The 12,909-nt window shown below is 38.4% G+C and overlaps 2 protein-coding genes across 4 annotated transcripts in view; one reads left to right on the top strand and one right to left on the bottom strand.

Annotated features, from left to right (window-relative positions):
• Positions 1-451: 451 nt before the first annotated feature.
• On the top strand, positions 452-9,813 carry hnrnph3 (heterogeneous nuclear ribonucleoprotein H3 (2H9)). Of its 2 annotated transcripts, none has more exons than XM_085267870.1 (11): positions 452-591; positions 2,848-2,940; positions 3,374-3,529; positions 4,210-4,353; positions 5,528-5,666; positions 6,481-6,680; positions 6,846-6,941; positions 7,791-7,906; positions 8,198-8,333; positions 8,685-8,741; positions 8,855-9,813. In XM_085267870.1, exons 2-11 carry the CDS (start codon positions 2,853-2,855, stop codon positions 8,926-8,928), a joined length of 1,206 nt encoding a protein of 401 aa, XP_085123996.1. In that variant the 5' UTR covers positions 452-591; positions 2,848-2,852; the 3' UTR covers positions 8,929-9,813. The 2 variants fall into 2 exon arrangements, with proteins under 2 accessions (XP_085123996.1, XP_085124002.1); XM_085267876.1 differs by lacking the exon at positions 452-591 and adding an exon at positions 611-791.
• rufy2 (RUN and FYVE domain containing 2) overlaps positions 9,062-12,909 on the bottom strand; it is a 25,603-nt gene continuing 21,755 nt past the window's right edge. For both annotated transcript variants that reach the window (XM_085267865.1, XM_085267861.1), the window contains one exon: positions 9,062-12,878. In XM_085267865.1, the coding sequence (XP_085123991.1) occupies positions 12,735-12,878 (144 nt within the window). In that variant the 3' untranslated portion in view covers positions 9,062-12,734. The remainder of the gene's footprint in view (positions 12,879-12,909) is intronic.

Raw genomic sequence — 12,909 nt, 5'->3', positions numbered from 1 at the left:
GTTTTTTCTCTCTCCCTGCAGCCTATCCTATTTTCCACTTGTTTTAGTCACATTTAGACATAACCGGTTTGCGACTGTAGTAGAATGAGTATGTGTTTAAGACTACAAACTTTACCCCTTAAGATAGTCACTTAACTGTGGTTATTTGACAATCTAAAAATAACATTTTTAATGCGATAAATACTGTTTTGTATTGTATAGATAGCCAGAATATGCATGACTAGTCTTACAATATTTTGAGAGAGTGATTAATTTATGATTATAGACACACAAAAAATCCGACTACCCTGACGATAGTTTAGTCTTAAACGCATAATCTAGATTTTGAGTTTACAATAACGGGCACGCTGAATATTTGGTAAATTGTATTTTTATTACATGTCCCAGATACCAGCTCTCTTTGGAGTCGTAAACACAAGCGTCATATCAATAAGCAATTTGGAAAACACGGACTAGTAACAGAAAAAAAAGACGCTAGAATGAATCAACGTTTATAAATCGAAATCTCGCGAGAACATACCTGTGCAAGTTTGCTGGCAGTGTCACCTGAGGCACGGGGCAGGAGCAGGAGACCGGGGATAAGAGGAAGCGGTGAGATAATTTTACCGGTTCACTCATTGCTAACTGTGGATGTGTTTCTTTATGGAGTTGTGTTTTGACATCCAGTGAAGACGCAGGACCGTTAAAACGAGAATTCGTTTGTCCTGTACGTTTGACCGCTGTCTGTGTCCTACAGTTAGCCTTAGCGGCTAGTCTGCTAAATGCTAATGTTGCCGAGCTAACGTTTTCGCGTAAGTCTGGCTTACGAGAAACATATAACTAGTATGAATATTAGACTGATGGATACTCAGATTTGGAGAACTTTTTATTAAGATGCCGTCTTGCGTTTAAAGGATCAAGTTGGGTATAAGTTGAACTCCGACTAGGTTAGCTAGCGCGGCTCTCGAATTTTTAGCACAACACATAAACAGCTGGAAGGAGGAAGTATCAGACCATAGCTATTTAAGCTGTTCTGGCCGCTGCAAAGATACAGAAAGTCGTTATTAGATATGTTCTTTGAAAGCTTTTTGTGTCATATGTTACTAATAGTTATTTACTTTGTTTTATTGTACAGTTCCGGCGAGGTTTGTTGTCGGTTTAATCTGAATTTAAAAGTAAAAAAAAAGAGTCTAGTCTGTCACTGCGTCGACATACCCGCAAATGTTAAAATATGAGATGAATGCAAACTATCCGGATAGATGCACCAGTAAACATTTAATCTCAGTGTTAACTTTTGCCAAACCTGTTGCTCTTGCAAATCGGTTGACAAAAATAGGATTGAAGGGGAAGATTCGGCAACAACTCGAGTGATCTTATTTATGTTTAATAAGCCAAATTCCTTTAAATTAATTATTCCTTCAGCTTTTATTTACCAGATTAAAATTGAGGCCATCATGCCCACACTTAACAATGAGGGATTGTTATTGCAGCCTAACTTTGTTTTAAAATTCTTTTTAAAATTCATTTTGTGTGTAAAGCACACACGGGGGATGTTGGCTATCTCAGGATCTTACTCACAAGTGAGGGCAGAAAGGGATTGGATGTCGGGCTGAGGCTTTTTTTTTTTTTTTTTTTTTTTTTTTTTTTTTTTTTGCAGTGATGCAGATTCCGAACCGGATTTTTGTGATAACGAGAGACCTGAACGTGAAAGCAAAGCTGTCAATTTACCGATTGATATACGTCCTTACCCTCACCTATGGTTATGAGCTCTGGGTTGTGGCTGAAAGAATGAGATCACAGATACAAATGGCGGAAATTAGTTTTCTCCTAAGGGTCGCTAGCCTCTCTCTTTTTAAGATGGGTTGAGGAGTTCAGCCAAGCCACAGGCATTCAGAGTAGAGCCACTACTCCTGCACATTGAAAGGAGCTAGTTTGAATATCTCAGGCATCTGATTTGGATACCTCCTGGGCGAGGTGTTCTGGGCATGTCCTACTGGAAGAAAGCCCCAGGTATTCCCAGGACACTTTGGAGTGCCTTGGTGTTCTCCTGAATGAGCTATAGGAGGTGCCTGGGGAGAGGGAGGTCTGGGTTTCTCTGCTTAGGCTGCTGACCTCACGATCTGGCCCCAGAGAAGCAGGAGAAGATGAATGGTCAAGTACTGTTTGCAAGCCAGAAGCATTAAAAATTTTCCACTTCATTATCATTAACAGTGAATGCACACATTATTAAAATGCACACCAGAATGCAAAGAAAAATAGTAATAGCAAATAGTAATTCATAACAATAAATGCATTTTTTTTTTTAAAGTTTGTTCAGTGTCCAGTACCCCCAGAGCAAATGACCAGAATACTTTTGGTCCTTTATATAGATCTGGCACAGGACTCCACATAGTGACCCGCGCTTGTTGGTCAGCAAGACTAGAAGCATAATGTTTAGAGATACACTAAATATGATTTTTCTCGGCCGATTCAGATTTGTTTTTGAAGTCTGACCTACCGATCCCTATTTTCTAAGAACAACAAATGACAACACATGGAAATGAATATCTACTCATCTTCAATGCTAATATGAGCTGCTTTCTTGCCACAAGGAGTAGCCACAGCAGGTAGTGTCCCCCTTTTTTGGGGGGGGGGGGGGGGGACTGTTTCGAACTGGAAAACTATACACCCTTACTGACGCATCCGACTGGAATAGAGCCAGTAACTTTTTTTTTTTTGCCAAATGAATGTTAATCATAACACTGTGGAGTCAGCTTCAATGCAAAATATCAATTTTGTAATAAATGGATTATTAAACTTAAGAATTCATAACTAAGCAAGTGTTGCTGACACAAATGTCTTTCTGCTGTGTTGTGCCGTCTGTGACAGTGAGGATGTCTTTGAATGACGAGGGGTACGTGGTTCGGATCAGAGGACTTCCCTGGTCCTGCACACAGGAGGAGGTGGCCAGTTTCTTTTCTGGTGAGGAAACAGACGTCTTTACATCCTCAGACAAGACCTTAGCTGTTAGTGTTGAAATTGTCACTAGACTAGTTAAATCGCTTAGCATGGCATTCAAGTTTGCATGCACAAGTCTTTTGTAGCACATCTCTGTTTTTGTTATATGCCACACTATTCAAATTTCAGTAGCAATATCAAAGAGCCAAGGGTATCAAGAAAAATGGAAATTATGACCAAAGAATTGGATAAAACATCCAAGCTTTCAAGATGATTTTTAGGACAATAATGTAAAGGTTGTTTATTACTTATCCAAACTTACCTTGAGTGCCTGAACTTGGATGTTTAATTTTTTTTTATTAATTTTTTTATCTTTTTGCAATGGTTCATTACCATTACCTCTTCTCTAGCAGAAGACATCAGTTTAAAAACTTGACGCAATCTCTCTTATGTTTAGACTGTGACATCGCGGGAAAAGTAAATGGAGTGTGTTTCACATACTCAAAAGAAGGCCGTCCGAGTGGAGAGGCATTTATTGAGCTGAAAACAGCAGAAGATTTCAAGAATGCTCTTGCGAAGGACCGTAAATACATGGGGCACCGATATATAGAAGGTAAGCAAACTGGTTAAAACTGAGCAACAGATTTGAATGTTAAGGACGCTACACACTGAACACGTTGAATTTTGCAATGTGATCCAGGAGTTAAAGCTGTATCACGCTGCTTTTGTACACATTTCACAATGTCAGTGGGGCGATTTGAACTATTATTAGCAGAGTTGGCAACACATAAGGAGGTATCAATCATTCTAGAGAGGCGTCACTGTTTAGCTCTGCGTCTGAGGTAAAATGGTATTATTTTACCATTTCTATTTCATTGTGTATTCAGTCCCAGTGTGCAATCTGAGTTACAGGTACACTTGCTGCCAGATACAGTGATCTGATTGGTTACATCTGTTTATTCAGATCCATAAAATCGAGCTTGGTTCAAAATAAAAGCAAATGCCCCAAATTCATCAACTGAAATTATGCGGTCAGTGTGAACTGCTGTGTTAAGAAAAGGTGAGTCAGAAGAATATTTTTAATGCAAGAAAGTTACATTTTACGCGTCTGGTGCATAAAGGTTTTTTTTTTCTCTTTCTTTGTATCATTAATGGTTCATAAAGCAGCAGTTATTCAGTTATATTGGGTTCCTCATTTGCATATGAAGCCTTTAAGAAAACTGTAATGAACATGTTTAAGTTTAATTTATGACCAGCATGTGATGTTTGTGAGTGTCTGTCTGTCCAAATCAGTGTTCAAGTCGAACCGTAGTGAGATGGACTGGGTGCTGAAGCGTAGCGGTCCTGCTGACTATGACAGCTGCAGTGGCTGCATGCTGAGACTTAGAGGCCTGCCCTTTGGCTGCAGTAAGGAGGAGATTGTTCAGTTTTTCTCAGGTACATGAACACTGAGACTTTTGGGTAAATACTACATAAAGTTGTATTGATGTTACAGTAGATATTTTAGTCTGAAGGATAGTTTTTCAGTGCTGTAGTTTGTGTTTTGTTTTTTTTTATTGTTATTCAGAACACCGTAGCAGTCAAATGAGATGCAACCATAAATTTAATTTAAGACAAACACTTAAGAAAGCCCTTTGTCGCTTCATTGCAATATAGACCTTGTGCAGAATATTTAAAAAGGCTATAAAAAGACAAGTCTTTTAAAAAAAAAAAAAAAAAAGAGCTGTCAACTTCACACGATCTTCACTATAAACAGGGCTATATTAGGAAATGTGATGTGGATCATTAAAAGAAAAAAAGAAATCCAAATACTGCCAACTTCACTTTGAACAGTGCTTTTCACTTTTGCCACTAAACCCCATTGCAATACATAGGCATATGCTAACCTTCAGAGTAGATTGACAGGTTATTAAACTTAACATGATTAACTGTGACTAAGTTATTAAACATGTCTGCGTGTTCTAATGTGTGTTTGTTCTTGCAGATTAGTCATGCTGTGCTTACTAATTTGTCCTTGTCCGAATTGTTAGTAGTACAGCAATGATGTTGGTGTTCTGTTAGTCCATTATTTAGCACATTTGTATGACTTAAGATGCCATAGCTCCTAAAGTATTTAATAATAGAATGAGCTGGGCTGTTTTGGCTGAGGGAAGACAATCCCATAAAACTGATCTGGGGTCAGTATTAATGACACTGGCATTGGCTATCTAGGATAATATACACTAATGATTAATATAGATGGATACTAATATTATATTTTTTTCAGATAAAACATAATTTGGCCATTGTGCTACATATACTCTGTAGTTGTTGTTGTTTTTAAAAAAAAAACAAAAAAAACAAAACAAACAAAGGTGAACATACAGTGGCTTATAAGCTGACTCCAAGGCAGTTTTTTTTTTTTTTTCTTCTTCTGTTCCACTGCTGAGCAGCAAGTGTAAAGTCAGTCCCCTAAGATGCTCCTATTTTAAGTAGTATGAGATAATACAGCTGTTGTTTATTTGCTTTAATGACCCATTAATCCTTAAAGCTCCACTGATGTAGTGGGTGTTGTACAATCAATTCTATCAGTCTACCTACCGACCTATGTATTTGTGTGCTTGGGTTAAAGGGTTGAGAATCGTGCCAAATGGGATAACTCTGCCAGTGGACTACCAGGGGAGGAGCACAGGGGAAGCCTTCGTGCAGTTTGCCTCAAAGGAGATAGCAGAAAAGGCTCTGGGGAAACACAAGGAAAGAATAGGGCACAGGTGGGACAGATGGGAAAGGGACGGGCTGGACTGGGTTGGGCTTCTGTTAACAGCATTTAATGGGTGGTGATATTAGAATAATTGTGGTATTATTGGGTTGGGGTCTGAATATAAGCATGGGTGGATGTGCTAGTGTGATTATTATTATTTATTTTTTTATTTTTGGTAAAACTGATAAAATGGTAATTAATAATGGGTGGATCATGTTATATTTATTTTTATGCTAATAAGCTTAATTGGTTTATATATTGTAATTAAATGTGAAATATTGGGATGGTCTGTCTGTTTTTTTCAAATAAAGGTTGGTGTATTATTTTTGTCATAGACAATTTTCCCGTGTTCATTTAAGATGTGGGAGCTCTATTTAATTGCCTTACAGAAACATTTGGGTTTAATAAATGATTCATTGGTCCTTATTTTATGACCTTCGTTGATTTATGTAGATCATTTATTATGGGTGGGGGGTATAAGTATAGAATTAAAACAAACAGCCAGCACAGGTTCAACCATTAAAGCAGAGAAACAATAAAGCACCTAAAAGCCCTGTAATGATTTCCTTGGCTGTAAGTAACAGTGGTGAGGTTGGTGTAGAAATCCTTTACTTCAGCCTTAAGCCCAGCTAGTGAGATTTTGAGGTCAATCATTCAGACCACTGATTAGAATATTTCTACTTTTGTGTCTTTATCTTCTCTCTGTAAATTATATCTATGTTTGTAACCTTAATTGAGCCACTTCAACACCTTAACCCTCTCCTCTGCCTCTTGGTTTTTGTTTTTTTTTTATCCTGCGTATCTCTATGTACCTCATATTTCAGGTACATAGAGATTTTTAAGAGCAGTCGTAATGAAATCAGAGCCTACTATGAGGTGCCCCGGCGGGGAATGGGAGCCCAGAGACCAGGGCCCTATGATAGACCAATGATGAGCGGCCCCAGAGGAGGGTTTTTTGGTCCTTCTCCTGGCCGTGGTGCCACCATGATGGATAATATGAGGAGTGGAGGTGGTTACGGAGGAGGTAAGCAGTTTTTGTCTGACCCTGTAGAAAAGGACCTTCAGTTATATTCAGAATAAATTATATTCAGTTCTCTCTCATTCTGCTGGTGTAAAGAGCCTTGTTTCACCTGTAGTGTATCTGTGAGCGGTGAACTGCAGATTGTCTTTGCTGTGTTACTGTGTCCAGGTTACAGTAACTTTGACAACTACAACGGGTTCAACAACTACTGTTTTGGCAACGGCATGTTTGACGAGCGAGTGAGAGGAGAGAGGGGAGGAAGAGGTAAAGTTCAGATTTTATTTGCCTTTCAGAGTTGTGTATTTGGAGTTTAGTGCCCCTGCTGAAAGGCTGGAATATTTTCTGATATTTGGTGATTACATTTGGTTAATTGCATTTTATTTTTCTCAAACATGTACTTTATCTGCACAAAACATTTGTTAATGAAAACAGGAATGTGCTTGGATGTTTAGTAAGTTGCCCAAGGACATTTTAACATACGGATGAAGGAACTGAGGATTCCTGCACTGCCAAGCTTCTGAATAGTAGACCAACCCTCTCTGAATCTAAAAACTGAAAACAAGATTTTTGGGGCCCACAGTTGCAAACTGAGTAACCAGTGAGGAACGTAACTTGTCTATCCAGAAGATATGTTTAAAAACCACGTGTACTACTACACCACACACCCCTGTTTCAAATGATTAAAATAGAAAATAACTTCTGAGCAATTTCAGACTTCTACATGTTCCAGCTTGTATGATTTGAAACTAAAATCATTCAAAAGGCTTTTTTTTTTTTTTTTTTTTTTTTTCAGGACAAATGATTGCCTTGCCTTTTTCAACAGCCATCTTAAAAATTGTCACCATCTTGAGTTTTCAAATAGCTTATCATGAAACTGTAACTGGTACTTCTACCTGCCTGTGAATGATTTCCCTGCAATTTTATCTACTGCACTAACTGCTGATGTCAATAAGTGAAATTAGGATTTGCTTTGTGAAGCAGATGTCTATGGCAGTAAATCTAAGACTTCTCAGTGAAGATTTAACACCTTTTATGTAAGAAATATATATTATACACACATGAAATACTGAATTACTGTTTTGTTTTTCTCTCCGCCCCACCACCACCACTTAGGAGTGGGAAGCCATGGTTACAGTAGTCAGAGTGATGTCGGCTCAGGCTTTCATAGCGGTCATTTCGTCCATATGAGGGGTCTACCTTTCCGTGCCACAGAGGGAGACATCGCTAAAGTAAGAAAACGCTAATCTGATGATTTGTCTTAATGTCTGGATCAAGAATATCAAACTCTGTGGATTTAACTGAAAATATTTTTATTAGGTGGCAGAAAACTGCATTATTCAGTTGAGTGTGTCACGTGTGAGAGAGGGTTTTCATACTTTCTCATTTTTGAAGTTAGAAGTTGGAAATGTATTATCTATGTGGGAACCCAACCTGTCCAGTCCTTTAGATCTGAGATGTCTGGTTTCTGCTCATGTCTTAAAATATCCAGAATTGTATTAACCTTCATTTATTTTTCACAGTTCTTCTCTCCTTTGAACCCGTTAAGGATCCACATCGATATGGCTCCCAACGGCAAGTCAACTGGAGAAGCAGACGTGGAGTTTCGCTCCCATGAAGATGCCGTGGCCGCCATGTCCAAAGACAAAAACCACATGCGTATGATTTGGCTTTTTTTTTCTCTCTCTCTCTCCCCTCAAGCCAGTGTTTCCATTACTCTCACTCAGAGATACTTGTCAACTCACAGCAGAGATGCAGAATAAGACAGTGGGAAAAATTAAAATAAAAATGTCAGTGAGGCAGAATTAACATAGGAATACATTTTAAGGAGGTTAGTCTTCCTATTGAGCTTAGACCAAGTGTCTAAGATATTTCAGCTTGATTATCTTTACTAATCAGTTTCAGATAAATGCATACATGTCATTTACATTAATGTCTAACAATATTTATTTTTAAATGAAACGTCCATAAACCTCTTTGACTGATTGGGTTGATGTTGGTTTTCCACAGAACATCGCTACATCGAGCTGTTTCTTAACTCGACAGCCAGCGGTGCCGCTGAAATGAGTGAGTTTTAACAGTGTTTTGTTCAGCTTGATACAGTTTCATTATACATTTATAATTTTGAGAATGAATTTGATCATTTTCAAACCAAATGATCTTTTTTGAAAACCTTTCAGGCCGTGGCAGCGGTGGTTACTATAGTAACTCAGGAGGAAGCTCCCGGAGCAGCGGGCTGCGAGGTGCATACTGATGATGTCATCCCACAGCTCCAGTCCATCCTGGCGTTCATGTCACGTCTCTGAAGGCCACATTTAATCAATGAGTGTTTCTAAGCAGGAAAGCTGACGTGAAGTTCCACATTTTCTTTCCTTTTTGTTTTAAAAAAAAAAAAAAAAAAAAAGGCAGACTGAAAAAAGTAAGACACAGACATGACCACAACGAGCACTATTTTCACACTATTCCTAGAAGCATATGAAGAACAACATGGCTTACATGGAGATAAAAATCCCGGAGCTGTCACAGGTGCTGAACGTGGTCAACTGGTCATGTCAAAGGATTCATGTTTCTTAAAATTGAAGATTGTAGTACAGTTTATCTGAATACACACAAATACAGAAAAGATACAAATTGCAGAAAGATGTTGTCTTTTGTAATTATATTTTATGGAATGGTATTAAGAGCGTTACATCTGAATGCATTAGTTTTTGACGACTTTAGTGGGATGCACTTTTTTTTTTTTTTTTAATTCTCCAGTGCAGCAGGAGCTTCATCCCACAGAGCAACAGCTGTGGTGTTTGATATGTAAGGGGTGGGTGGATTGCTTTGGTTTGGGTATCTCGTTGCAAGTCTTCATAGGTTGCGGTCTTAATCATCTTGATTGAAGTGTGTTCAGATAATAACATCCATTTGACCTTGACTTCAGATCAGCTTTTCTGGTTGAGAATGTTTTGTAAATGTGAGCCTGTGTGTTTTTTATGAATGTTTTCACAGTTCATTACAGAATTTAAAAAAAATAAGTTGAAATATTATATTCCACTCTCAAAGAGTGGAATTAAAATAAAGTCTATATTTGAGCTGTAAGATAGCTTGTGCAGCTGTTGTACATTTTGCCTAATAAATTTTATATTTAATTGTCTTTCTGACTGTGATGTTATTTGAGGACAAATCTCCATATTGAGGTTATTGAAATAAGAGTCCACATTTTGTTTAAAAAAAGCAAAGCTGATTCAAGTTGAGGACTTGAATCGGCTAGGAAAAAATGACAGGAAGCAGGAACCCATTCTGTGAGTGTTTAATCAGAAACTGCGAAACAGTCAAGACAACAGACTGTTGGCAACAGAGTTAATTTTAAACTGCAAAGTAAGCTAAAGGGCAACGGTGGTAATCAATATTTATATACAATATTATGTATCAACTGTACAAGTCCCACATTAATCTGGGACATTTAAGACAAAAAACAAGACTAGTCTGGGTTCAGCTCGGAAATATCTGCAAATAGATCTTCATGACATGTTTAGACTATATCGGAAACAATTTTATCACTTATTGAAATCTCCCCGGTCTATTGTCTCTTCACTGGAATTACAACATCCAGTACTTTAATGAAGAAAAAAATCAATTTGTAAACTTTGCAAGCACAAAACCAGAATCTGCACTGGAACTCATATTTCAAACTTCCATTCAAAACTCTTAGTTTGGCAACACAAATGCACTATTTTAAAATGGTTAAACTTCCCCTCACGAATGGAGCAGCAGTAAAAAAAAACCCAAAAGTGATTCTTTAACATCTGATTGCAACAAACTTCAAGTAAACGGGGGAAAATTCAAAATTTTCAGGCTTATAAAAGTACAAATTAATGTGTATAAAACAAACTCAAATCTATACTTCACCCAGTATGATTGGCAAGTGTTCAAACATATTTTGTAAGTAGGTAACACTCACGTTTACAACCACTAACTTTAGTCGTGAGTTTCTCTAATTTCCAAAAAAACAAATGAACCAGCCACACTGAGAACGACTGAGCTCAAACTAGAGCTGACTGCATCGACCCCTCCTCTTGCTCCTTAAAGCAGCACCCACTGCATTAGTGTCACAAAAACAGTGAAACGTACCTTTAATGTTTTTTTCCCCCCTTGGCTAGTGTTGCTACTCTGAAATATTCTGGGCTCTCGTTTTAGATCCTCAGTGTAGAAATATAGGACTCATTTTGGCAACGTGAAAAGAAGGTAATCACTGCATTTACACAGGCACATATGGCACAAATACCACAAAAAAAAAAGTTCAAGTGCTTTTCATATCCTCACGGGAAACTAGTGTCAGCAGAGCTCAAGCTGCCTGGAGCAGTAAATAGTCTGCAGATTTAGCCTGAAGTGTGACTGCATACAAATCCCATTTATAAAAATGTTCCTGGATTTATAAAAATGTAGTCCTAAGATTTTTCCCAGTGGTTATGCAAAGGAGTCTCAACATTAAATGCATACAGGATGACGAGTTCATAACTAATTTTGCTTGTGCATCTTCCAAGAACCCAAAGCATCTGAAATACGAGATCCCGGTGACTGAAGCTGAGCAACATAGACTGTATATTAAAGATGGAGATCATTTCTGGGTCTCGTGTTGTAATGGCCAGCAGCGAGCTTTCAGAAAGAAGTCAGACTATACAAATCTATTGGAATTTCTTCCTTTGAGCACCCTCATCTATGAAGTTAAACACGTTCCTCATGAGATTGTGGTCTTAATCTCTAGTGTTACATTTCACTAAATACAACATGATCTTTTATTTGTATATTATTGTCCCCATTACAGTAAAAAAACAACAAAAAAAGCAGTTTATGCCTTTTAGGTAGACCTACTTTGTGACTTAAAAACCTGGTTAATCCCTTCCCTTCTGCGCATAGTCCTGTTCAGTCCAACCTGTAGAATCAGTGTGTATAAACGGGGCATCCCCCAAACATCAAGATGAGAAACGAGAAACACTCAGCTCACATAAGGGCTTCGCTAACCAGTGAGTCCATCTTTTATATACAGTCTAAGGTCCCAAAGTGCAACATGTCATGTCAGGACATAACATTACTTCTATGTCAAAGTCAGGTTTAATAAATAACTCCAGTACTTCAGATAAAAAGAGGCCTTTAGCCTATTTTATGAGGCCATGACCATCTTCGTTCTGTGGCGATTTGTCTGTCAACCACCTGCTGCTACAACGGTGACAGAAAGTGATTTTTTTTGTTGTTGTTTTGTGGCACAACTCTTTTCTTCCTTAAACGCTGTCTGAGGCATTTTAACTCTTAATTGAGTTCTTTTAAATCCATCTTAAAAGAAGGTGCAAAGGAGTCCGAGCCGACAGCCGTAGCAAGGCCACCATGCTGCATGTGCAAACTTTAAAATCTCGCCTGTTTGACTATAAAGTTATTGTGGAGACTTTGAGGACTAACAGATGCATTAGAGGTTTGGTTCATAGAACTGTCTGCTTTTAGCTACAAGGAGTGTTCATCATAGTGCAGTTTCACTTCCACCTCTGCAGAGCCGTTTCTGCTTTCATAACCAAGCACTCACCCCCTGAACTTTAACATGAAGTCTTAGAGTTTGAGCTTTTACTTTAGTGACCATTATTTGGAGTAGCAGTTACGACAAATGGTTACCTGGTCATTGGATTGTGCACCATAAACTAAATATGGTTTCTTCGTTATTTTCATTGAGACTTAATATATATATACACTTGGGGCTGACAGTCGTAACTATTAATATTACAGCAGACTCTTCTCTGTCTGACTACAAGGGAAGATATTTTAGACTCTCTGCAGATGTTCTGCATTCAGAGTCAAGCAGCTACATCGACAAGTTAGACAGATGCACATGTCGCTCTTTTCTTTCTTTTTTCCTTCCTTTAAACAAATGACAAATCAAGTGTAAGGATCATAAAATGCATGTGCTCCACCCCTTAGCAGCAAACACTGTAGATATAAGTTGGCATATGGATCCTATACAACACTGAAGAGGTGGTACTCATGAGTGTGACTGGTTCGAGGCCGTCACGGCAGCGGCGCAGCACTCTTTCATGTTGGATTGGAGGAGCATCGCTGCAGGAGGAGGGCGTGGCAGGTGTCACAGACTCGCACTGGTTTGGGAGACGCTGGCAGAGGAAGCTCGTTGTCAGAGCAGCTGTTACAGAAAATCTCCCCACAGTTCCTACAGTGGTGCTGTAGAAAGAGACAGAGAGTAAAACCAACT

The sequence above is a fragment of the Mchenga conophoros genome, linkage group LG1 (genome assembly GCF_057382185.1).
Source record: "Mchenga conophoros isolate Kocher_MC1m ecotype Shallow Benthic linkage group LG1, M_conophoros_male_GT1.1, whole genome shotgun sequence".
In the NCBI taxonomy this organism is placed as follows: Eukaryota; Metazoa; Chordata; class Actinopteri; order Cichliformes; family Cichlidae; genus Mchenga; species Mchenga conophoros.
Note: the sequence above shows the minus strand (reverse complement) of the source record. Positions and strands in the feature narration are given on the sequence as shown.